Below are 27,319 nucleotides of genomic sequence, written 5' to 3' on the forward strand. Positions count from 1 at the left end.
TAATCTGCTATGGACTATTTATTTTGTACACAAATCAAGAAAAATATATGCAGCATTTCTAAATAAATATGTATTGTATGTAAGAAATACACAAATAAGAAATATCTATTCAAACAGTTCAACTGTTTAGTTCCATGCTGAGATAATGGCAGCTTCTGTATTCTGCCATGAAGGAAAACAATACCACACCAAGTCACAAGTCAATGAGACGGTTTTTTCCCTAGACCACAAACATTATGAATACCAAAAACATTCCTGAAAAACGGCAGCCAGAAAAAAAACTAAAAGTGACAATATTTTATAGCAATAAAAAAAATAAAGACTTTAGTCAAACAGAATAGATAGAAGTATTTGTACAAATCCCACAGAATGACATCAATATTTCCATAACATTAAATACTGCATATTAGATTTACTTTGTGATGTAAAACATGAGAGAGAGAGAGGAGGAATGGCTATGTAAGTCAGTCTTGACAGACAGTTCAGCTCGGACCAAAGTTCCCAGGTTTCCCAGAAATCCCAGGAGGATTCACAGATTTCCTGCTTATTATTTTACAACCCTAGTTCAGACCTACAGTAATAACATCTTCAGGATTAGGTAGGCTACAGCACATACTCCCTTATACAAAAATGTACAAAACATCAGCCTCTAACTAGTTACACCAGAATACTGTCCTTTTTTACAGTAGTAGTATGACAGTACAAAACATTGTGCCTAGAAGATGTGTTGAGGAGACGCAAAGGTGACCCGGTGCTGACCCCCCTCGTTCCCCGCTAGTCATGTGACCTCGGTCATCGATGCCGAATGGTTCTGAAAGACAGAAGGGGGAATGTTGGTTTATACTGTGGTTGATGTCCAGCAAACATAAAGCAAGCGAGTGAGGTACGCATATGCCAAACTTGACAAGACCAGCAAAACTAAGATTCTGGGAAGACAGAGGCATTTTTGTTAAGAACTTCATAAGCAACTAAGAAAACTAAATTGAGGCTAAATGTTTTGGCATATACTGAATTTAAACAAAAAAATTTGAGGCATATACCGAAGTATAGGTAACTGCCAACATAAAGTCTCTTAATAGGGCGTTGGGCCACCACCAGCCAGAACAGCTTCAATGCACCTTGGCATAGATTCTACAAGTGTCTGGAACTCTAGTGGAGGGATGAGACACCATTCTTCCATGAAATATTAAATCGTTTGGTGTTTTATTGATGGTCGTGGGAAACGCCGTATCTGATGGACTCGGTACAGTATCTGAATAGCAAAGCAGGCGATGGCCTCGGTACAGTATCTGATGGCCTCGGTACAGTATCTGATGGCCTCGGTACAGTATCTGATGGCCTCGGTACAGTATCTGATGGCCTCGGTACAGTATCTGATGGCCTCGGTACAGTATCTGATGGCCTCGGTACAGTATCTGATGGCCTCGGTACAGTATCTGATGGCCTCGGTACAGTATCTGAATAGTAAAGCAGGTGATGGCCCCGGTACAGTATCTGATGGCCTCGGTACAGTGTCTGATGGCCCCGGTACAGTGTCTGATGACCCGGTACAGTGTCTGATGGCCCGGTACAGTGTCTGAATAGTAAAGCAGGTGATGGCCTCGGTACAGTATCTGATGGCCTCGGTACAGTATCTGATGGCCTCGGTACAGCATCTGAATAGTAAAGCAGGTGATGGCCTCGGTACAGTATCTGATGGCCTCGGTACAGTATCTGATGGCCTCGGTACAGTGTCTGAATAGTAAAGCAGGTGATGGCCTCGGTACAGTATCTGATGGCCTCGGTACAGTATCTGATGGCCTCGGTACAGTATCTGATGGCCTCGGTACAGTATCTGATGGCCTCGGTACAGTATCTGATGGCCTCGGTACAGTATCTGATGGCCTCGGTACAGTATCTGATGGCCTCGGTACAGTATCTGATTAGTAAAGCAGGTGATGGCCCCGGTACAGTATCTGATGGCCTCGGTACAGTGTCTGATGGCCCCGGTACAGTGTCTGATGGCCCAGTACAGTGTCTGATGGCCCCGGTACAGTATCTGATGGCCTCGGTACAGTATCTGATGGCCTCGGTACAGTGTCTGAATAGTAAAGCAGGTGATGGCCTCGGTACAGTATCTGATGGCCTCGGTACAGTATCTGATGGCCTCGGTACAGTGTCTGATGGCCTCGGTACAGTGTCTGATGGCCTCGGTACAGTGTCTGATGGCCTCGGTACAGTGTCTGATGGCCTCGGTACAGTGTCTGATGGCCTCGGTACAGTGTCTGATGGCCTCGGTACAGTGTCTGATGGCCTCGGTACAGTGTCTGATGGCCTCGGTACAGTGTCTGATGGCCTCGGTACAGTGTCTGATGGCCTCGGTACAGTGTCTGAATAGTAAAGCAGGTGATGGCCTCGGTAGTAATATTGAACAGTAGTGTTAAGTGGATACCTGTGCAGTAATATTGAACAGTAGTGTTAAGTGGTTACCTGTGCAGTAGTATTGAACAGCAGTGTTAAGTGGTTACCTGTGCAGTAATATTGAACAGCAGTGTTAAGTGGTTACCAGTGCAGTAGTATTGAACAGCAGTGTTAAGTGGTTACCTGTGCAGTAATATTGAACAGCAGTGTTAAGTGGTTACCTGTGCAGTAATATTGAACAGCAGTGTTAAGTGGTTACCTGTGCAGTAATATTGAACAGTAGTGTTAAGTGGTTACCTGTGCGTAATATTGAACAGTAGTGTTAAGTGGTTACCTGTGCATTAGTATTGAACAGTAGTGTTAAGTGCAGTAATATTGAACAGCAGTGTTAAGTGCAGTAATATTGAACAGTAGTGTTAAGTGGTTACCTGAGCAGTAGTATTGAACAGTAGTGTTAAGTGGTTACCTGTGCAGTAGTATTGAACAGCAGTGTTAAGTGGTTACCTGTGCAGTAATATTGAACAGTAGTGTAAAGTGGTTACCTGTGCAGTAATATTGAACAGTAGTGTTAAGTGGTTACCTGTGCAGTAATATTGAACAGCAGTGTTAAGTGGTTACCTGAGCAGTAGTATTGAACAGCAGTGTTAAGTGCAGTAATATTGAACAGTACTGTTAAGTTACCTGTGCGCTGAGTGTCTGCAGGGGGCTCTGGATGCGGGGGAAGGTCATTAGAGGGAGACCACGGTAATCTTCACTCTTCTGTTTGGCAGGAGGGGAGTGGGTTCCTTTAAAGTTGTTCACCACACAGATACCCTGAAGGAGACACAACGTCACTGAAACATTCCCTGACATGAAAACGTCACAGAGCAAAAGGCTGAACAGTATTAGGGTTCCCAGGGTTACACACATTACACGATCCCATCTCCATGACACAGCAAGGAAGAATATCCACGAGAAGAGCCACTGGCCAATAATTACATTTGATCCATTTAGAAAATTCACCCGTGGGCAATGTGTCAACTCAAATATTTTGGCACTGAGCAAATTTCTGGTCTGCTGAGCGCACACTTCAACATTGTGTAACTTCCAGTGTTAACCAGCTGCATACTAGTCAGGTAACTAATTTAACTATCACTATGTTAACTGGCTGCATACTAGTCAGGTAACTAATTTAACTATCGCTATGTTAACCGGCTGCATACTAGACAGGTAACTAAAGTTACAGTTTTAACAGTGTCCAAGTAGGCTACTGTGGCTATTTGATCATAATGTAGACCTACCAGAGAGGCCTACCATCAAAAACAATGGAGAAAATGCATCCCGTAACATTTTACCATGGAAATATCTGTCCTATCATTCAGCCTACAGTAGCAGCAAATGTGTGGTGTTTAATGTAGGTCTACATTCCATGAGATTTAACAAGCTTCACATTAACAAGTTTATCCACTTGTCCTTCAGAAAAGGAGGTGACTGACCATGTTGTGTTAAATGAAAATGCATTATTATCCCCATACCATTATTACAGAGAATCAGACAAATTACGCTACCCTCTGCCTATTGGCTACTTAGCTTATTCAAGACTGTCTCAAAATACAACACTGCCCCTTTAAGAGAAAAAATATATATTTACCTGACTGGCTTTTCAAAGATGTCTAGAAATGTACATGTTTTGTGCTCTTGTAGGAAGCAATCACTCCCTTATCGTTGACAAGAAATGATCTATAACTGGACTAATAACTCACTAACTAGCAAATAATATGAACAAAATGTGCCCACGTGGCAACATGCAGCTCTCACTTCGATCTCAAAACAAGTGCATCTACTCACGACCGCTCATGCTCGGGGTGGCAGGGTAGCCTAGTGGTTAGAGCATTGGACTAGTAACCGGAAGGTTGCGAGTTCAAACCCTCGAGCTGACAAGGTCATTCTGCCACTGAACAGGCAGTTAACCCACTGTTCCTAGGCCGTCATTGAAAATAAGAGTTTGTTCTTAACTGACTTGCCTGGTTAAATAAAGGTAAAATAAAATAAAAAAATGCTGTAAACAGTCCAGTTCAAAGTGAATAGAACAGATCCATATATGGCAATGGACTACATGCTTATAGGCTTCCTGCAGCTCTGATTGGATATGGTGCACCAGTCTGAGTAGAGCATGAGTCCTGCATGCTAATGCAGAAAAAAAAAAATCTCTTGCACAGTTGGTTTTGCATACTAAATCTGGCATATTTCATTTTGGTATGTTGCATTGAAAGTGGCTACTATTGCTTTGATCACAATTCCCACAGTAAAGGGAAACATTGATCATGTTAATTAACTAAGGGGGAAAACTGTAGAAAGTTAAGTTCAATCTCGTGCTTCTCTGCGCGGGCTGATATTTATTCTGCGTGGCGCGCAGCTTAGAGGGAATATTGCCAGTGGGAACCATTTAGATGCCGAGGAAGATTTTGACCAATTGGAATACAAGACATCCTCATCAGAAAGATCAGCTCCCATTGAGTGCTAAAAGAGATCAACACAACCAGATTAAAACGACCGTTAGTCCTCACCAGGAACAGAGCGATACAGCTACCAAGGATGAACCCAGCGATGACATCAGAACAGTGGTTCCGGTACTCCGAGACCCGGTTGAGCCCGGCGAGGAATGCTGTACAGAGGGTGCCCAGGCACAGCATCGGTTTGGCCAGGCGACTACTCTTAGTCTTTATGGTGCTAGTGATGTACATCTGGAACAGGGAGAGACATGATGAGAGGTAGTAACTGTCTCTATGGTGTCTGCCCAAGCTAAAAATGTCCATCATCATAATAAAGTTGGGCCAGTTCCAGCAGTCCTCACAGTGACGCAGACAGCAGAGTAACAATGACTACATTCTACTGTAATACTCATTCTGATTATCATAACCCTCACAGTGACGCAGACAGCAGAGTAACAATGACTACATTCTACTGTAATACTCATTCTGATTATCATAACCCTCACAGTGACGCAGACAGCAGAGTAACAATGACTACATTCTACTGTAATACTCATTCTGATTATCATAACCCTCACAGTGACGCAGACAGCAGAGTAACAATGACTACATTCTACTGTAATACTCATTCTGATTATCATAACCCTCACAGTGACGCAGACAGCAGAGTAACAATGACTACATTCTACTGTAATACTCATTCTGATTATCATAACCCTCACAGTGACGCAGACAGCAGAGTAACAATGACTACATTCTACTGTAATACTCATTCTGATTATCATAACCCTCACAGTGACGCAGACAGCAGAGTAACAATGACTACATTCTACTGTAATACTCATTCTGATTATCATAACCCTCACAGTGACGCAGACAGCAGAGTAACAATGACTACATTCTACTGTAATACTCATTCTGATTATCATAACCCTCACAGTGACGCAGACAGCAGAGTAACAATGACTACATTCTACTGTAATACTCATTCTGATTATCATAACCCTCACAGTGACGCAGACAGCAGAGTAACAATGACTACATTCTACTGTAATACTCATTCTGATTATCATAACCCTCACAGTGACATAGACAGCAGAGTAACAATGACTACATTCTACAGTAATACTCATTCTGATTATCATAACCCTCACAGTGACGTAGACAGCAGAGTAGACGCTGAGCGACGCGTCTTTGGAAGGGAAGGAGCGTCGAGCCTTCTCCACGACGACCGGGCTGCCGGTACAGATGTTACCATTGGAGATGAACTGGTGGTTGAAGCGACACTCGGTGCCGGTGTAGTTGGGCTTACACACAGACAGGAAGTACGGAGCCAGGTTGCCCGTCACCACCTGCCCCGCGTTTACAAAGATGTCTGTCGCAAACAGACCAAATGCAAACACACCTGGAAAGAGAGAGACGAACAGAGAGAGAAAAGATAGAGACACATGAAACTAAATGCTTCATTTCCAAGGTTCATGAAATATGACTTATTATCTGCCCTTTATATTGTAATACTCTGAGCCTGGTGGTGCCCCTCTGTCTGGGGGGGTCCTGTGTTCTGGAGGGAGAGACTGAGAACAATGGGCTGGGCTGTGTCCCAAATGGAACCATATCCCCTACACAGTGCACTACTTTTGACCAGGGCCCTGTGTGTGCTAGTCAAAGTAGTGTACTATGTAAGGAATACAGTGCCATTTTGGGATGCATTTTAACACAGACGTAATGTAACTTGGTGTCATTGAGCACCCTGACACGGTCTCATTGAGCACCCTGACACGGTCTCATTGAGCACCCTGACACGGTGTCATTGAGCACCCTGACACGGTGTCATTGAGCACCCTGACACGGTGTCATTGAGCACCCTGACACGGTGTCATTGAGCACCCTGACACGGTGTCATTGAGCACCCTGACACGGTGTCATTGAGCACCCTGACACGGTGTCATTGAGCACCCTGACACGGTGTCATTGAGCACCCTGACACGGTGTCATTGAGCACCCTGACACGGTGTCATTGAGCACCCTGACACGGTGTCATTGAGCACCCTGACACGGTGTCATTGAGCACCCTGACACGGTGTCATTGAGCACCCTAACAGACGTTCTACTAGAGAGAAGGGTCATCAGTAGAAACCGTGAAGACATCTTGGAGAGTTCCAAACTGCTCTCATAATTACAGCTTCAGTCACACTAACTGAATGGGCCCCATGTTAATCTGCAGCAGATGTTTGTATGAAAGCCTAATGGTTAAGAGAAGGTGGGCCAGTAACGAAGGTTACTGGTTCAAATCCCTGAGCTGATGAAAAATCTATCAATGTGCACTTAAACCTAATTGCTGCAGTAAGTCGCTATGAATAAGAATGTCAGCTAAATGACATTTTTTACATAATAAAATAACAAAAATACTATAAAATAGTTTGCTAAGAGTTGGCTACTCAACATGTAACTACGTTCAACATTAATATACAAGTAACACCACTGACATGACCAGTAGGTCACCAATAACTAACCAATAAACCTGATGACTCTCCTGGTAAGGGCATTCAGGTAGCAGCACTTCCCCGTCACCATGGTCTTCTCCTGGGTTAGTAGCACAGCCCGTGTGGACTTCATGATGTACATGGATACCTCCCCGATGAAGATCTGATGACAGACAGATGCATGGTAATGTTAAACACATTGAGCCTAACCTCCACCCTGATGGACTTCATGATGTACAGTGGTTCTTCCTTTAAAAGTTTGGAGCTTATGCCGCGACGGTTTGTGGCAGATTGCGGTAAATTGCGGCATTCTGGCAACAATGGCTGCCACTTAAATAACGTGCCATAGAATTCTGCGGCACCCCGCAAGCTGTGCTGCAGTACGCAGCAACTTTTAAAAAGGAAGAACCACTGTACTTGGAAACCTCTCAAAATGAAGATCTGAAAACAGACAGAGTGTACAAAATATTAAGAACACCTGCTCTTTCCATGGCATAGACAGATCAGGTGAAAACTATGATCCCTTATTGATGTCACTTGTTAAAGCCACTTCAATCGCTGTGTAGATGAAGGAGAGGAGGTTAAAGGAGCCTTGATCTAACAGAGAGGGTGAACAAAGACAAAATAGTGTGCCTTTGAACGGGGTTTGGTAGTAGGTGCCAGGAGCAACAGTTTGTGTCAAGGCTGCAATGCTGCTGGGGTTTTTCATGGTCAATAAAGTTTCCTGTCTGCATCAAGAATGGTCCACCAACCAAAGGACATCCAGAAAACTTGACAACTATGGGAAGCATCGGAGTCAACATGGGCCAGCATCCCTGTGGAACGCTTGCAACACCTTGTAGAGTCAAACTTTTACAGATGCACAATCGAGAACATCCGGTCGGGCTGTATCACCGCCTGGTACGGCAACTGCACTGCCCTCAACCACAGGGCTCTCCAGAGGGTGTTGAGGTCTGCACAACGCATCACCAGGGCAAAACTACCTGCCCTCCAGGACACCTACACCACCCGATGTTACAAGAAGGCCAAAAATATCATCAAGGACAACAACCACCCGAGCCACTGCCTGTTTACCCCGCTATCATCCAGAAGGCTAGGTCAGTACAGGTGCATGAAAGCAGAGACCGAGAGACTGAAAAACAGCTTCCATCAAGGCCATCAGACTGTTAAACAGCCATCGCTATCGGAGAGGCTGCTGCCAACACACTGATTGAAATCACTGGCCACTTTAAAAAAAAATTACTTAAAGGTATCACTAGTCCCTTTAAATATCTTTAAATAATGCCACTACGTCACTCTGGATAGGCGCGTCTGATAAATGACTAAAATGTAACACTACTCTGAAGGTGTTAGTTGGTCTTGTGTGGTTCAGTTGGTAGACCATCAGGAGATGTTTGATTCCCACTGAGGTCACCCACATGAACATGCATGACTTTTATTTATTTCACCTTTATTTAACCAGGGAGGCTAGTTCAGAACAAGTTCTCATTTACAACTGTGACCTGGCCAAGATAAAGCAAAGCAGTTCGACACATACAACAACACAGAGTTGTAAAACAAACATACAGTCAATAATACAGTAGGAAAATATGTCTATATACAATATGAGGTGAGATAAGGGAGGTAAAGGCAAAAAAGGCCATGGTGGCGAAGTAAATACAATATAGCAAGTAAAACACTGGAATTACTAAGTCGCTTAGGATAAAAGTTTATGCTAAATAGTATATATTATTATTTATTGAGTATGGGTGTAATGGTAGGCTACCTTGGGCAGCAGGTAGCCTAGTAGTTAGAGCACTGGGCCATTAACTGAAAGGTTGCTGGATCGAATCCAAGAGCTGACAAGGTAAGAATCTGTTGTTCTGCCCCTGAACAAGGCAGTTAACCCACTGTTCCCTGGTAGGCCGTCATTGTAAATAAGAATTTGATCTTAACTGACTTGCCTAGTTAAATAAAGGTGCAGTCTGTGTTGGCGCCAGAGACGGGCATGTAGAGCTGCTATGGCTGCTGCCGAACTGTAGGCAGTAGATCTACAGTGTAGCAACAGTGCTATCTAGTGTTCGTTCTTTGAACTAATGAAACCATGTCAGTGCCTCAGTGACTTAAAAAAACATCTGTGTTTTCCTCCAGTGAATCTAGCAGTCATAATTAAACCTAGAAATCAATGTTTAAGTAGAAATGAGGCTAATGGGAGCATTTGATCTGTAAATAATACAGATGCAGGATTTTAATTCGAGCCAGTTTGCTACAGGAGGAATAATCCTTATTAAATTTTTCGGAAGGGGAAATCAAGTCTGAAATTTTTAAAAAGTGGAAATTATAAACTTCAGAAGCCTTCTTAAAACTCAAATACAAGTAAATTCTCAACCACAAAAGAGTGATCAAATTAAGAGCCTACATCAGTAGGATATATATATCTTCATTAAATATATAATACAAAGATAATGGAGGATAATGTGAGATGATTTACTGAGAAAGCAAGATAGCAAGAGCGAAAATACAGAAAAACAGTTACTGTACTCAAGATGGCGATGGGAGCCAAGCCGCTTATTGTGACAGAGAGAGAGAGAAAGAGGAGCGAGGGGGCAGAGAGACAGAAGAGAGAGAGGGCAGAGCCAGCAAGACAGAGTCCGTCAGTAACCTAGTACTCACGATGGTGGTGGGAACAGCGGCGACCACGCAGTAGAGGATGAGGGGAGGGATGAAGCTGCTCTCGTCCACCCCGGGGTACGGCTTCATCAGGTCAGCATCGTTGCAGAAGAACCCCTGGACGTGGATGCCGAACGTGTCGGTCAGCTCAAAGTAGTAGGCCAGCAGGACGGTCCCTGCCATTATCACCAGCTGGAGAGACAACATCAGGGAGATATCAGGCTGGAACACTAACCTAAATACAACCTGACCTAACTCAAAGTAGTAGGCCAGCAGGACCGTCCCTGCCATTATCGCTCTACCGTTTACCCCCAGCCTCGCCTCTACCGTTTACCCCCAGCCTCGCCTCTACCGTTTACCCCCAGCCTCGCCTCTACCGTTTACCTGCAGCGGGCAGCCTCGCTCTACCGTTTACCCCCAGCCTCGTTCTACCGTTTACCTGCAGCGGGCAGCCTCGCTCTACCGTTTACCTGCAGCCTCGCTCTACCGTTTACCTGCAGCCTCGCTATACCGTTTACCTGCAGCCTAGCTCTACCGTTTACCTGCAGCCTCGCTCTACCGTTTACCTGCAGCGGGCAGCCTCGCTCTACCGTTTACCTGCAGCCTCGCTCTACCGTTTACCTGCAGCCTCGCTCTACCGTTTACCTGCAGCGGGCAGCCTCGCTCTACCGTTTACCTGCAGCCTCGCTCTACCGTTTACCTGCAGCGGGCAGCCTCGCTCTACCGTTTACCTGCAGCCTCGCTCTACCGTTTACCTGCAGCCTCGCTCTACCGTTTACCTGCAGCCTCGCTCTACCGTTTACCTGCAGCCTCGCTCTACCGTTTACCTGCAGCCTCGCTCTACCGTTTACCTGCAGCCTCGCTCTACCGTTTACCTGCAGCGGGCAGCCTCGCTCTACCGTTTACCTGCAGCGGGCAGCCTCGCTCTACCGTTTACTAATAGTGCACATACATTTGCCCTCCTCCCTACACTATAACATTACAGTCTAATCAAATACCTGTTTCAGTAAGCTAGGCGTATGTCACTTCACAGGAGAGGCTTTTAATTCAACTTTGGCAGAAATGCCTTCTGGAACATGTGCATTTTAATGTGCCTTAATAACAAACTTGTATGCCATCTGTAAATAACAACCTATCCCTCAATGTAACCAAGACTAAGGAGATTATTGTGGACTACAGGAAAAGGAGCACCGAGCACATCCCCATTCTCATCAACGGGGCTGTAGTGGAGCAGGTTGAGAGATTCAAGTTCCTGGTGTCCACATCAACAACAAACTAGATTGGTCCAAACACACCAAGACAGTTGTGAAGAGGGCACGACAAAGCCTATTCCCCATCAGGAAACTAAAAAGATTTGGCATGGGTCCTGAGATCCTCAAAAGGTTCTACAGCTGCAACATCGGTTGCATCACTGCCTGGTATGACAACTACTCGGCCTCTGACCGCAAGGCACTACAGAGGGAAGTGTGTATGGCCCAGTACATCACTGGGGCCTTGCTGCCTGCAATCCAGGACCTCTACACCAGGCGGTGTCAGAGGAAGACCCTAAACATTGTCAAAGAACCCAGCCATAGACTGTTCTCTCTACTACCGAATGGCAAGCGGTACCGAAGTCTAGGACAAAACAGCTTCTCAACAGTTTTTAACCCCCAAGCCATAAGACTCCTGAACAGGTAACCAATGGTTACTTGCATTCTGTTAGTAGCCTTGCTACTAACAGGTGTCTGTATGTAGACTTGCTACTAACAGGTGTCTGTATGTAGACTTGCTACTAACAGGTGTCTGTATGTAGACTTGCTACTAACAGGTGTCTGTATGTAGACTTGCTACTAACAGGTGTCTGTATGTAGACTTGCTACTAACAGGTGTCTGTATGTAGACTTGCTACTAACAGGTGTCTGTATGTAGACTTGCTACTCTTTTTTCAGATGTCTTTCTACTGTTGTTTTATTTCTTTACCTACACACACACACACACACACACACACACACACAACTTTTTGGGGGCACCATTGGTTAGCACCTGTTATATTCAGCATTTCACTACAGACAGTCTTACCTCTATGATCTGTTATTAGGTAACATCAGAGACAGTCAGTCTTACCTCTATGATCTGTTATTAGGTAACACCAGAGACAGACAGTCTTACCTCTATGATCTGTTATTAGGTAACACCAGAGACAGTCAGTCTTACCTCTATTATCTGTTATTAGGTAACACCAGAGACAGTCAGTCTTACCTCTATGATCTGTTATTAGGTAACACCAGAGACAGACAGTCTTACCTCTATGATCTGTTATTAGGTAACACCAGAGACAGTCAGTCCTACCTCTATGATCTGTTATTAGGTAACACCAGAGACAGTCAGTCTTACCTCTATGATCTGTTATTAGGTAACACCAGAGACAGTCTTACCTCTATGATCTGCTTTAGGTAACACCAGAGACAGTCTTACCTCTATGATCTGTTATTAGGTAACACCAGAGACAGTCTTACCTCTATGATCTGTTATTAGGTAACACCAGAGACAGTCTTACCTCTATGATCTGTTATTAGGTAACACCAGAGACAGACAGTCTTACCTCTATGATCTGTTATTAGGTAACACCAGAGACAGACAGTCTTACCTCTATGATCTGTTATTAGGTAACACCAGAGACAGACAGTCTTACCTCTATGATCTGTTATTAGGTAACACCAGAGACAGACAGTCTTACCTCTATGATCTGTTATTAGGTAACACCAGAGACAGACAGTCTTACCTCTATGATCTGTTATTAGGTAACACCAGAGACAGTCAGTCTTACCTCTATGATCTGTTATTAGGTAACACCAGAGACAGACAGTCGTACTTCTATGATCTGTTATTAGGTAACACCAGAGACAGACGGTCTTACCTCTATGATCTGTTATTAGGTAACACCAGAGAGACAGTCGTACCTCTATGATCTGTTATTAGGTAACACCAGAGACAGTCTTACCTCTATGATCTGCTTTAGGTAACACCAGAGACAGTCTTACCTCTATGATCTGTTATTAGGTAACACCAGAGACAGTCTTACCTCTATGATATGTTATTAGGTAACACCAGAGACAGACAGTCTTACCTCTATGATATGTTATTAGGTAACACCAGAGACAGTCAGTCTTACCTCTATGATCTGTTATCAGGTAACACCAGAGACAGACAGTCTTACCTCTATGATCTGTTATTAGGTAACACCAGAGACAGTCTTACCTCTATGATCTGCTTTAGGTAACACCAGAGACAGTCTTACCTCTATGATCTGTTATTAGGTAACACCTGAGACAGTCTTATCTCTATGATCTGTTATTAGGTAACACCAGAGACAGTCAGTCTTACCTCTATGATCTGTTATTAGGTAACACCAGAGACAGTCAGTCTTACCTCTATGATCTGTTATTAGGTAACACCAGAGACAGTCAGTCTTACCTCTATGATCTGTTATTAGGTAACACCAGAGACAGACAGTCGTACCTCTATGATCTGTTATTAGGTAACACCAGAGACAGTCAGTCTTACCTCTATGATCTGTTATTAGGTAACACCAGAGACAGTCAGTCTTACCTCTATGATCTGTTATTAGGTAACACCAGAGACAGTCAGTCTTACCTCTATGATCTGTTATTAGGTAACACCAGAGACAGACAGTCTTACCTCTATGATCTGTTATTAGGTAACACCAGAGACAGACAGTCTTACCTCTATGATCTGTTATTAGGTAACACCAGAGACAGACAGTCTTACCTCTATGATCTGTTATTAGGTAACACCAGAGACAGACAGTCTTACCTCTATGATCTGTTATTAGGTAACACCAGAGACAGTCAGTCTTACCTCTATGATCTGTTATTAGGTAACACCAGAGACAGACAGTCTTACCTCTATGATCTGTTATTAGGTAACACCAGAGACAGACAGTCTTACCTCTATGATCTGTTATTAGGTAACACCAGAGACAGACAGTCTTACCTCTATGATCTGTTATTAGGTAACACCAGAGACAGACAGTCTTACCTCTATGATCTGTTATTAGGTAACACCAGAGACAGTCAGTCTTACCTCTATGATCTGTTATTAGGTAACACCAGAGACAGACAGTCGTACTTCTATGATCTGTTATTAGGTAACACCAGAGACAGACGGTCTTACCTCTATGATCTGTTATTAGGTAACACCAGAGACAGACAGTCTTACCTCTATGATCTGTTATTAGGTAACACCAGAGAGACAGTCGTACCTCTATGATCTGTTATTAGGTAACACCAGAGACAGTCTTACCTCTATGATATGTTATTAGGTAACACCAGAGACAGTCTTACCTCTATGATATGTTATTAGGTAACACCAGAGACAGTCAGTCTTAACTCTATGATCTGTTATTAGGTAACACCAGAGACAGACAGTCTTACCTCTATGATCTGTTATTAGGTAACACCAGAGACAGTCTTACCTCTATGATCTGTTATTAGGTAACACCTGAGACAGTCTTACCTCTATGATCTGTTATTAGGTAACACCAGAGACAGTCAGTCTTACCTCTATGATCTGTTATTAGGTAACACCAGAGACAGTCAGTCTTACCTCTATGATCTGTTATTAGGTAACACCAGAGACAGTCAGTCTTACCTCTATGATCTGTTATTAGGTAACACCAGAGACAGACAGTCGTACCTCTATGATCTGTTATTAGGTAACACCAGAGACAGTCCGTCTTACCTCTATGATCTGTAATTAGGTAATTAAAATGTCTCATAAGAAACTAGCTCCCTGGTACACAGAAAATACCCGAGCTCTGAAGCAAGCTTCCAGAAAATTGGAACGGAAATGGCGCCACACCAAACTGGAAGTCTTCCGACTAGCTTGGAAGGACGGTACCGTGCAGTACCGTAGAGCCCTTACTGCTGCTCGATCATCCTATTTTTCTAACTTAATTGAGGAAAATAAGAACAATCCGAAATTCCTTTTTAATACTGTCGCAAAGCTAACTAAAAAGCAGCATTCCCCAAGAGAGGATGACTTTCACTTTAGCAGTGATAAATTCATGAACTTCTTTGAGGAAAAGATTATGATTATTAGAAAGCAAATTACGGACTCCTCTTTAAACCTGCGTATTCCTCCAAACCTCAGTTGTCCTGAGTCTGCACAACTCTGCCAGGACCTAGGATCAAGAGAGACGCTCAAGTGTTTTAGTACTATATCTCTTGACACAATGATGAAAATAATCATGGCCTCTAAACCTTCAAGCTGCATACTGGACCCTATTCCAACTAAACTACTGAAAGAGCTGCTTCCTGTGCTTGGCCCTCCTATGTTGAACATAATAAACGGCTCTCTATCCACTGGATGTGTACCAAACTCACTAAAAGTGGCAGTAATAAAGCCTCTCTTGAAAAAGCCAAACCTTGACCCAGAAAATATAAAAAACTATCGGCCTATATCGAATCTTCCATTCCTCTCAAAAATTTTAGAGAAGGCTGTTGCGCAGCAACTCACTGCCTTCCTGAAGACAAACAATGTATACGAAATGCTTCAGTCTGGTTTTAGACCCCATCATAGCACTGAGACGGCACTTGTGAAGGTGGTAAATGACATTTTAATGGCATCGGACCGAGGCTCTGCATCTGTCCTCGTGCTCCTAGACCTTAGTGCTGCTTTTGATACCATCGATCACCACATTCTTTTGGAGAGATTGGAAACCCAAATTGGTCTACACGGACATGTTCTGGCCTGGTTTAGATCTTATCTGTCGGAAAGATATCAGTTTGTCTCTGTGAATGGTTTGTCCTCTGACAAATCAACTGTAAATTTCGGTGTTCCTCAAGGTTCCGTTTTAGGACCACTATTGTTTTCACTATATATTTTACCTCTTGGGGATGTTATTCGAAAACATAATGTAAACTTTCACTGCTATGCGGATGACACACAGCTGTACATTTCAATGAAACATGGTGAAGCCCCAAAATTGCCCTCGCTAGAAGCATGTGTTTCAGACATAAGGAAGTGGATGGCTGCAAACTTTCTACTATTAAACTCGGACAAAACAGAGATGCTTGTTCTAGGTCCCAAGAAACAAAGAGATCTTCTGTTGAATCTGACAATTAATCTTAATGGTTGTACAGTCGTCTCAAATAAAACTGTGAAGGACCTCGGCGTTACTCTGGACCCTGATCTCTCTTTTGAAGAACATATCAAGACCATTTCGAGGACAGCTTTTTTCCATCTACGTAACATTGCAAAAATCAGAAACTTTCTGTCCAAAAATGATGCAGAAAAATTAATCCATGCTTTTGTCACTTCTAGGTTAGACTACTGCAATGCTCTATTTTCCGGCTACCCGGATAAAGCACTAAATAAACTTCAGTTAGTGCTAAATACGGCTGCTAGAATCCTGACTAGAACCAAAAAATTTGATCATATTACTCCAGTGCTAGCCTCTCTACACTGGCTTCCTGTCAAAGCAAGGGCTGATTTCAAGGTTTTACTGCTAACCTACAAAGCATTACATGGGCTTGCTCCTACATATCTCTCTGATTTGGTCCTGCCGTACATACCTATATGTACGCTACGGTCACAAGACGCAGGCCTCCTAATTGTCCCTAGAATTTCTAAGCAAACAGCTGGAGGCAGGGCTTTCTCCTATAGAGCTCCATTTTTATGGAACGGTCTGCCTACCCATGTCAGAGACGCAAACTCGGTCTCAACCTTTAAGTCTTTACTGAAGACTCATCTCTTCAGTGGGTCATATGATTGAGTGTAGTCTGGCCCAGGAGTGGGAAGGTGAACGGAAAGGCTCTGGAGCAACGAACCGCCCTTGCTGTCTCTGCCTGGCCGGTTCCCCTCTTTCCACTGGGATTCTCTGCCTCTAACCCTATTACAGGGGCTGAGTCACTGGCTTGCTGGGGCTCTCTCATGCTGTCCCTGGAGGGGGTGCGTCACCTGAGTGGGTTGATTCACTGTTGTGGTCATCCTGTCTGGGTTGGCGCCCCCCCCCCCCCCCCCCCTTGGGTTGTGCCGTGGCGGAGATCTTTGTGGGCTATACTCAGCCTTGTCTCAGGATGGTAAGTTGGTGGTTGAAGATATCCCTCTAGTGGTGTGGGGGCTGTGCTTTGGCAAAGTGGGTGGGGTTATATCCTTCCTGTTTGGCCCTGTCCGGGGGTGTCCTCGGATGGGGCCACAGTGTCTCCTGACCCCTCCTGTCTCAGCCTCCAGTATTTATGCTGCAGTAGTTTATGTGTCGGGGGGCTGGGGTCAGTTTGTTATATCTGGAGTACTTCTCCTGTCCTATTCGGTGTCCTGTGTGAATCTAAGTGTGCGTTCTCTAATTCTCTCCTTCTCTCTTTCTTTCTCTCTCTCGGAGGACCATGCCCCAGGACTACCTGACATGATGACTCCTTGCTGTCCCCAGTCCACCTGGCCATGCTGCTGTTCCAGTTTCAACTGACCTGAGCCCTAGGACCATGCCCCAGGACTACCTGACATGATGACTCCTTGCTGTCCCCAGTCTACCTGGCCATGCTGCTGCTCCAGTTTCAACTTCCACCTGACTGTGCTGCTGCTCTAGTTTCAACTGTTCTGCCTTATTATTATTCGACCATGCTGGTCATTTATGAACATTGAACATCTTGACCATGTTCTGTTATAATCTCCACCCGGCACAGCCAGAAGAGGACTGGCCACCCCACATAGCCTGGTTCCTCTCTAGGTTTCTTCCTAGGTATTGGCCTTTCTAGGGAGTTTTTCCTAGCCACCGTGCTTCTCCACCTGCATTGCTTGCTGTTTGGGGTTTTAGGCTGGGTTTCTGTACAGCACTTTGAGATATCAGCTGATGTACGAAGGGCTATATAAATAAATTTGATTTGATTTGATTTGAACACCAGAGACAGTCAGTCTTACCTCTATGATCTGTTATTAGGTAACACCAGAGACAGTCAGTCTTACCTCTATGATCCGTTATTAGGTAACACCAGAGACAGACAGTCTTACCTCTATGATCTGTTATTAGGTAACACCAGAGACAGACAGTCTTACCTCTATGATCTGTTATTAGGTAACACCAGAGACAGACAGTCTTACCTCTATGATCTGTTATTAGGTAACACCAGAGACAGTCTTACCTCTATGATCTGCTTTAGGTAACACCAGAGACAGTCTTACCTCTATGATCTGTTATTAGGTAACACCAGAGACAGTCTTACCTCTATGATCTGTTATTAGGTAACACCAGAGACAGACAGTCTTACCTCTATGACCTGTTAATAGGTAACACCAGAGACAGTCAGTCTTACCTCTATGATCTGTTATTAGGTAACACCAGAGACAGACAGTCTTACCTCTATGATCTGTTATTAGGTAACACCAGAGACAGTCTTACCTCTATGATCTGTTATTAGGTAACACCAGAGACAGACAGTCTTACCTCTATGATCTGTTATTAGGTAACACCAGCGAGAGACAGTCGTACCTCTATGATCTGTTATTAGGTAACACCAGAGACAGTCTTACCTCTATGATCTGTTATTAGGTAACACCAGAGACAGTCTTACCTCTATGATCTGTTATTAGGTAACACCAGAGACAGTCTTACCTCTATGATCTGTTATTAGGTAACACCAGAGACAGTCTTACCTCTATGATCTGTTATTAGGTAACACCAGAGACAGTCAGTCTTACCTCTATGATCTGTTATTAGGTAACACCAGAGACAGTCTTACCTCTATGATCTGTTATTAGGTAACACCAGAGACAGTCAGTCTTACCTCTATGATCTGTTATTAGGTAACACCAGAGACAGTCAGTCTTACCTCTATGATCTGTTATTAGGTAACACCAGAGACAGTCAGTCTTACCTCTATGATCTGTTATTAGGTAACACCAGAGACAGTCAGTCTTACCTCTATGATCTGTTATTAGGTAACACCAGAGACAGTCAGTCTTACCTCTATGATCTGTTATTAGGTAACACCAGAGACAGACAGTCGTACCTCTATGATCTGTTATTAGGTAACACCAGAGACAGTCAGTCTTACCTCTATGATCTGTTATTAGGTAACACCAGAGACAGTCAGTCTTACCTCTATGATCTGTTATTAGGTAACACCAGAGACAGTCAGTCTTACCTCTATGATCTGTTATTAGGTAACACCAGAGACAGACAGTCTTACCTCTATGATCTGTTATTAGGTAACACCAGAGACAGACAGTCTTACCTCTATGATCTGTTATTAGGTAACACCAGAGACAGACAGTCTTACCTCTATGATCTGTTATTAGGTAACACCAGAGACAGTCTTACCTCTATGATCTGCTTTAGGTAACACCAGAGACAGTCTTACCTCTATGATCTGTTATTAGGTAACACCAGAGACAGTCTTACCTCTATGATCTGTTATTAGGTAACACCAGAGACAGACAGTCTTACCTCTATGACCTGTTAATAGGTAACACCAGAGACAGTCAGTCTTACCTCTATGATCTGTTATTAGGTAACACCAGAGACAGACAGTCTTACCTCTATGATCTGTTATTAGGTAACACCAGAGACAGTCTTACCTCTATGATCTGTTATTAGGTAACACCAGAGACAGTCAGTCTTACCTCTATGATCTGTTATTAGGTAACACCAGAGACAGTCAGTCTTACCTCTATGATCTGTTATTAGGTAACACCAGAGACAGACAGTCTTACCTCTATGATCTGTTATTAGGTAACACCAGCGAGAGACAGTCGTACCTCTATGATCTGTTATTAGGTAACATCAGAGACAGTCGTACCTCTATGATCTGTTATTAGGTAACACCAGAGACAGACAGTCTTACCTCTATGATCTGTTATTAGGTAACACCAGAGACAGACAGTCTTACCTCTATGATCTGTTATTAGGTAACACCAGAGACAGACAGTCTTACCTCTATGATCTGTTATTAGGTAACACCAGAGACAGTCAGTCTTACCTCTATGATCTGTTATTAGGTAACACCAGAGACAGTCAGTCTTACCTCTATGATCTGTTATTAGGTAACACCAGAGACAGTCAGTCTTACCTCTATGATCTGTTATTAGGTAACACCAGAGACAGTCAGTCTTACCTCTATGATCTGTTATTAGGTAACACCAGAGACAGACAGTCTTACCTCTGTGATCTGTTATTAGGTAACACCAGAGACAGTCAGTCTTACCTCTATGATCTGTTATTAGGTAACACCAGAGACAGACAGTCTTACCTCTATGATCTGTTATTAGGTAACACCAGAGACAGACAGTCTTACCTCTATGATCTGTTATTAGGTAACACCAGAGACAGACAGTCTTACCTATATGATCTGTTATTAGGTAACACCAGAGACAGACAGTCTTACCTATATGATCTGTTATTAGGTAACACCAGAGACAGACAGTCTTACCTCTATGATCTGTTATTAGGTAACACCAGAGACAGACAGACACTTACCTCTATGATCTGTTATTAGGTAACACCAGAGACAGTCTTACCTCTATGATCTGTTATTAGGTAACACCAGAGACAGTCTTACCTCTACGATCTGTTATTAGGTAACACCAGAGACAGTCTTACCTCTATGATCTGTTATTAGGTAACACCAGAGACAGTCTTACCTCTATGATCTGTTATTAGGTAACACCAGAGACAGACAGTCTTACCTCTATGATCTGTTATTAGGTAACACCAGAGACAGACAGTCTTACCTCTATGATCTGTTATTAGGTAACACCAGAGACAGACAGTCTTACCTCTATGATCTGTTATTAGGTAACACCAGAGACAGTCTTACCTCTATGATCTGTTATTAGGTAACACCAGAGACAGTCAGTCTTACCTCTATGATCTGTTATTAGGTAACACCAGAGACAGTCAGTCTTACCTCTATGATCTGTTATTAGGTAACACCAGAGACAGACAGTCTTACCTCTGTGATCTGTTATTAGGTAACACCAGAGACAGTCAGTCTTACCTCTATGATCTGTTATTATGTAACACCAGAGACAGTCAGTCTTACCTCTATGATCTGTTATTAGGTAACACCAGAGACAGTCTTACCTCTATGATCTGTTATTAGGTAACACCAGAGACAGACAGTCTTACCTCTATGATCTGTTATTAGGTAACACCAGAGAGACAGTCTTACCTCTATGATCTGTTATTAGGTAACACCAGAGACAGTCTTACCTCTATGATCTCTTATTAGGTAACACCAGAGACAGACAGTCTTACCTCTATGATCTGTTATTAGGTAACACCAGAGACAGACAGTCGTACCTCTATGATCTGTTATTAGGTAACACCAGAGACAGTCAGTCTTACCTCTATGATCTGTTATTAGGTAACACCAGAGACAGTCAGTCTTACCTCTATGATCTGTTATTAGGTAACACCAGAGACAGACAGTCTTACCTCTATGATCTGTTATTAGGTAACACCAGAGACAGACAGTCTTACCTCTATGATCTGTTATTAGGTAACACCAGAGACAGTCAGTCTTACCTCTATGATCTGTTATTAGGTAACACCAGAGACAGTCAGTCTTACCTCTATGATCTGTTATTAGGTAACACCAGAGACAGTCAGTCTTACCTCTATGATCTGTTATTAGGTAACACCAGAGACAGTCAGTCTTACCTCTATGATCTGTTATTAGGTAACACCAGAGACAGTCAGTCTTACCTCTATGATCTGTTATTAGGTAACACCAGAGACAGACAGTCTTACCTCTATGATCTGTTATTAGGTAACACCAGAGACAGACAGTCTTACCTCTGTGATCTGTTATTAGGTAACACCAGAGACAGTCAGTCTTACCTATATGATCTGTTATTAGATAACACCAGAGACAGACAGTCTTATCTCTATGATCTGTTATTAGGTAACACCAGAGACAGACAGACACTTACCTCTATGATCTGTTATTAGGTAACACCAGAGACAGTCTTACCTCTATGATCTGTTATTAGGTAACACCAGAGACAGTCTTACCTCTATGATCTGTTATTAGGTAACACCAGAGACAGTCTTACCTCTACGAAGATGAAACATGGGATGATGGAGTAACTGCGCTGTGTGTTGTCAGAAGCCATGTTGTCTCAGCAAAGAATGGATCAGTCTGGATCTCAATCTACAGGAGATGAAGGACTGTTAATATCATAAAATATTGGGAGTCCATTGTGATTCCATTCCTAAATTCCTGGAGATGGGAATTGACTCCAAGAGGAGTCCATTTCAAACCATTAACTGATTCCAGAAAAATACAAAACAACAGAGGGTGACTGGACAACATACAGTGAAACTACAATACAGGGTTGAACATTAAAAAAACACTGCATAAAGTACATGTGTTATATACAAACAGGGTTGGCAAATAGACTAGTCTTTGAGCACTAGTCTATTTGAGAGAGCAGGGGGGGTAGAGTGGGTAAAGAGCGGGGGGGTAAGAGGGGAGAGTGGGTAAAGAGCAGGGGGGGGGGGAGTGGGTAAAGAGCAGGGGGGGAAGAGTGGGTAAAGAGCAGGGGGGGGAGAATGGGTAAAGAGCAGGGGGGGAAGAGTGGGTAAAGAGCAGGGGGGGAAGAGTGGGTAAAGAGCAGAGGGGGGAAGAGTGGGTAAAGAGCAGGGGGGGGAAGAGTGGGTAAAGAGCAGGGGGGGGAAGAGTGGGTAAAGAGCAGGGGGGGTAGAGTGGGTAAGAGCAGGGGGGTAGAGTGGGTAAAGACCAGGGGGGTAGAGTGGGTAAAGACCAGGGGGGGTAGAGTGGGTAAAGAGCAGGGGGGGGGTAGAGTGGGTAAAGAGCAGGGGGGGTAGAGTGGGTAAAGAGCAGGGGGGGAACGAGTGGGCAAAGAGCAGGGGGGGAACGAGTGGGTAAAGAGAAGGGGAGGGGGGAAGAGTGGGTAAAAAGCGGGGGGTAGAGTGGGTAAAGAGCAAGGGGGAGAGAACAGGGGAGGTCGAGTTGGTAAAGAGTGGGGGAAGAGTGGATAAAGAGCAGGGGGGAAGAGTGGATAAAGAGAAGGGGGGAAGAGTGGATAAAGAGAAGGGGGGGAAGAGTGGATAAAGAGAAGGGGGGGAAGAGTGGATAAAGAGAAGGGGGGGAAGAGTGGATAAAGAGAAGGGGGGAAGAGTGGATAAAGAGAAGGGGGGGAAGAGTGGATAAAGAGAAGGGGGGGAAGAGTGGATAAAGAGAAGGGGGGGAAGAGTGGATAAAGAGAAGGGGGGAAAGAGTGGATAAAGAGAAGGGGGGAAGAGTGGATAAAGAGCAGGGAGGGAGAAAGAGTGGGTAAAGAGCGGGGGGGGGGAGAGTGAGTAAAGAGCGGGGGGAGAATGGGTAAAGAGCAGGGGGGGGGGGAAGAGTCGGTAAAGAGTGGGGGGAAGAGTCGGTAAAGAGCGGGTGGAAAGAGGGGAGAGTCGGTACAGAGCAGGGGGGGAAAGAGGGGAGAGTGGGTAAGAGCAGGGGGGAAAGAGGGGAGAGTGGGTAAAGAGCAGGGGGGAAAGAGGGGAGAGTGGGTAAAGAGCAGGGGGGGTAGAGTGGGTAAAGAGCAGGGGGGTAGAGTGGGTAAAGAGCAGGGGGGGTAGAGTGGGTAAAGAGCAGGGGGGGTAGAGTGGGTAAAGAGAAGGGGAGGGGGGAAGAGTGGGTAAAGAGAAGGGGAGGGGGGAAGAGTGGGTAAAGAGCAGGGGGGGTAGAGTGGGTAAAGAGAAGGGGAGGGGGGAAGAGTGGGTAAAGAGAAGGGGAGGGGGGAAGAGTGGGTAAAGAGAAGGGGAGGGGGGAAGAGTGGGTAAAGAGAAGGGGAGGGGGGAAGAGTGGGTAAAAAGCGGGGGGGTAGAGTGGGTAAAGAGCAGGGGGGTAGAGAAAAAAAAGAGCAGGGGGGGTAGAGTGGGTAAAGAGAAGGGGAGGGGGAAGAGTGGGTAAAGAGAAGGGGAGGGGGGAAGAGTGGGTAAAAAGCGGGGGGGTAGAGTGGGTAAAGAGCAGGGGGATAGAGAGCAGGGGGAAGAGGGGAGAGTGGGTAAAGAGCAGGGGGGAGAGGGGAGAGTGGGTAAAGAGCAGGGGGAAGAGGGGGAGTGGGTAAAGAACAGGGGGGGATAGAGTGGGTAAAGAGCAGGGGGGGTAGAGTGGGTATAGAGCAGGGGGGGTAGAGTGGGTAAAGAGCAGGGGGGTAGAGTGGGTAAAGAGAAGGGGAGGGGGAAGAGTGGGTAAAAAGCGGGGGGTAGAGTGGGTAAAGAGCAGGGGGGTAGAGAAAAAAAAGAGCAGGGGGGGGTATAGTGGGTAAAGAGAAGGGGAGGGGGGAAGAGTGGGTAAAAAGCGGGGGGGTAGAGTGGGTAAAGAGCAGGGGGGTAGAGAGCAGGGGGGTAGAGTGGGTAAAGAGCGGGGGGGTAAGAGGGGAGAGTGGGTAAAGAGCAGGGGGGAAAAGAGGGGAGAGTGGGTAAAGAGCAGGGGGGGAAAAGAGGGGAGAGTGGGTAAAGAGCAGGGGGGGAAAGAGGGGAGAGTGGGTACAGAGCAGGGGGGGAAAGAGGGGAGAGTGGGTAAAGAGCAGGGGGGAAGAGGGGAGAGTGGGTAAAGAGCAGGGGGGAAAGAGGGAGAGTGGGTAAAGAGCAGAGGGGGAAGAGGGAGAGTGGGTACAGAGCAGGGGGAAGAGGGAAGAGTCGGTACAGAGCAGGGGGGGAAAGAGGGGAGAGTGGGTAAAGAGCAAGGGAGAAAGAGGGGAGAGTGGGTAAAGAGTAGGGGGGAAAGAGGGGAGAGTGGGTAAAGAGCAGGGGGGGAAAGAGGGGAGAGTGGGTAAAGAGCAGGGGGGGGAAAGAGGGGAGAGTGGGTAAAGAGCAGGGGGGGAAGAGTGGGTAAAGAGAAGGGGAGGGGGGAAGAGTGGGTAAAAAGCGAGGGGGTAGAGTGGGTAAAGAGCAGGGGGGTAGAGTGGGTAAAGAGCGGGGGTAAGAGGGGAGAGTGGGTAAAGAGCAGGGGGGGAAAAGAGGGGAGAGTGGGTACAGAGCAGGGGGGGAAAGAGGGGAGAGTGGGTACAGAGCAGGGGGGGAAAGAGGGGAGAGTGGGTAAAGAGCAGGGGGGGAAAGAGGGGAGAGTGGGTACAGAGCAGGAGGGGAAGAGGGGAGAGTCGGTACAGAGCAGGGGGAAGAGTCAGTACAGAGCAGGGGGGGAAAGAGGGGAGAGTGGGTAAAGAGCAAGGGGGAAAGAGGGGAGAGTGGGTAAAGAGCAGGGGGGGAAGAGGGGAGAGTGGGTAAAGAGCAGGGGGGGAAAGAGGGGAGAGTGGGTAAAGAGCGGGGGGGGGGGGAAGAGTCGGTAAAGAGCAGGGGGGGAAAGGGGGGAGAGTCGGTAAAGAGCAGGGGGGGAAGAGGGGAGAGTGGGTAAAGAGCAGGTTCCAGGATGAATGGTGGTGTCTCAAATGGAACCATATTCCCTATATAGTGCTCCACTTTTGAACAGGGCACACAGGGAATGGTCAACAGTAGAGCACAATTCTAGCTGACGGACCTATCACCTAGGATGACATTGATGATGGTATGCTCCTGAAGAAGTCATTGGTGGTATAATCAGATTACCCAATAGAGGAAGTCAATCACCCACGTTGATATAATACTGTATGGCTAAATAGCAACAACAAGCAACTGGGAGGATGCTGTGGAGCTGGGGTTGTGGGAGGATGCTGTGGAGCTGGGGTTGTGGGAGGATGCTGTGGAGCTGGGGTTGTGGGAGGATGCTGTGGAGCTGGGGTTGTGGGAGGATGCTGTGGAGCTGGGGTTGTGGGAGGATGCTGTGGAGCTGGGGTTGTGGGAGGATGCTGTGGAGCTGGGGTTGTGGGAGGATGCTGTGGCGCTGGGGTTGTGGGAGGATGCTGTGGAGCTGGGGTGTGGGAGGATGCTGTGGAGCTGGGGTTGTGGGAGGATGCTGTGGAGCTGAGATGTGGGAGGATGCTGGGGTGTGGGAGGATGCATTATTCATCTCATATGTATACGTATATACTGTACTCTATATCATCTACTGCATCCTTATGTAATACATGTATCACTAGCCACTTTAACTATGCCACTTTGTTTACATACTCATATGTATATACTGTACTCAATACCATCTACTGTATCTTGCCTATGCTGCTCTGTACCATCACTCATTCATATATCTTATGTACATATTCTTTATCCCCTTACACTTGTGTCTATAAGGTAGGAGTTTTGGAATTGTTAGCTAGATTACTTGTTGGTTATTACTGCATTGTCGGAACTAGAAGCACAAACATTTCGCTACACTCGCACTAACATCTGCTAACCATGTGTATGTGACAAATAAAATTTGATTTGATTTGCTGTGGAGCTGGGGTGTGGGAGGATGCTGTGGCACTGGGGTGTGGGTGGCATCATGTGCCATCAGGTTGGAGTTCACAGGGAGATCAGAGTAGGATAATGTCACCATGTCATCTTATTCTGACTGATCCTAAATCAGCCCCTTCTACTGCTGAGAGGTTTTATGAAACATGACCAAACTGATCCTAAATCAGCTATCAAGACACTTGATACATCCGGCCCCAGACCACAACCAAAGGCGACTGGAATGACACACAGGCTTGTCTGATCACCAACCATGCTCGTGATCCTACTAATGACGAACAAATGATGTGCATGAATGATTAGGCTCCTCTCTCCTCGGTAAATAATTGGAAACAAAAAACACGAGGACGGCGAGGTAATTACACAACAATCACGGTCTAAATGAGTTCCAGAGAGACAGGTGTTAGTCTGAGTTCACGGATCCTCCCTGGTAAAAGACCATTTAAATAATTAAATGACCCACGGAGGACCATGATAGTACTCTGGTCCTCCCTCCGCAACGTGTGGCTTCATTCTCAGGACTGACCATTGCAACAAAGTAACGCTTTAGTTAAACACTGGCTATATTTAAATCGGCTGAAATAAAAAATGAACACTCCGGCAATATCGGAACCAATTCCACATTGCGCTCAGACACAGCACACGAACCCATCGACCCTAGACGCTGTGAGAAGCAAGACAATAGCTGAATAGGCGAATAGCAACAACAATTTGTCTATTTCTCACCGAGTGGCCGGGGCTGCCACCGAGTGCATCACGGAGAACTTACCGTGCGATGAACGTATATTCCAATGGACGTGCACATCCATCAAAGGGAATGGAATAAAATAATGCCCAGACGCGTGCATGCTACTCCATATTGTTAATCAGCGTTTCAGCGCTACAGTGTCTGCTAGTAGCTTTGAGATGGGTGATGAGAACACCATCAAGTACCCCTCGCAACGGCACAGAGAACTGGGAGGAGTCAAACT

General features: G+C 45.2%; 1 protein-coding gene across 1 annotated transcript; it reads right to left on the bottom strand.

Moving 5' to 3' along the window:
• On the bottom strand, window positions 1–27,319 carry LOC109885724 (phospholipid phosphatase-related protein type 1). Its single transcript, XM_031803273.1, has 8 exons — window positions 27,118–27,319; window positions 22,055–22,152; window positions 10,007–10,195; window positions 7,385–7,517; window positions 6,026–6,276; window positions 4,947–5,123; window positions 3,082–3,213; window positions 1–811 (listed from the first exon to the last, which is right to left on the bottom strand). The coding sequence occupies exons 2-8, from the start codon at window positions 22,112–22,114 to the stop codon at window positions 779–781; spliced, it is 975 nt and encodes a 324-aa protein (XP_031659133.1). The 5' UTR covers window positions 22,115–22,152; window positions 27,118–27,319; the 3' UTR covers window positions 1–778.

The sequence above is a fragment of the Oncorhynchus kisutch genome, linkage group LG23 (genome assembly GCF_002021735.2).
Source record: "Oncorhynchus kisutch isolate 150728-3 linkage group LG23, Okis_V2, whole genome shotgun sequence".
NCBI classification, from domain to species: domain Eukaryota; kingdom Metazoa; phylum Chordata; class Actinopteri; order Salmoniformes; family Salmonidae; genus Oncorhynchus; species Oncorhynchus kisutch.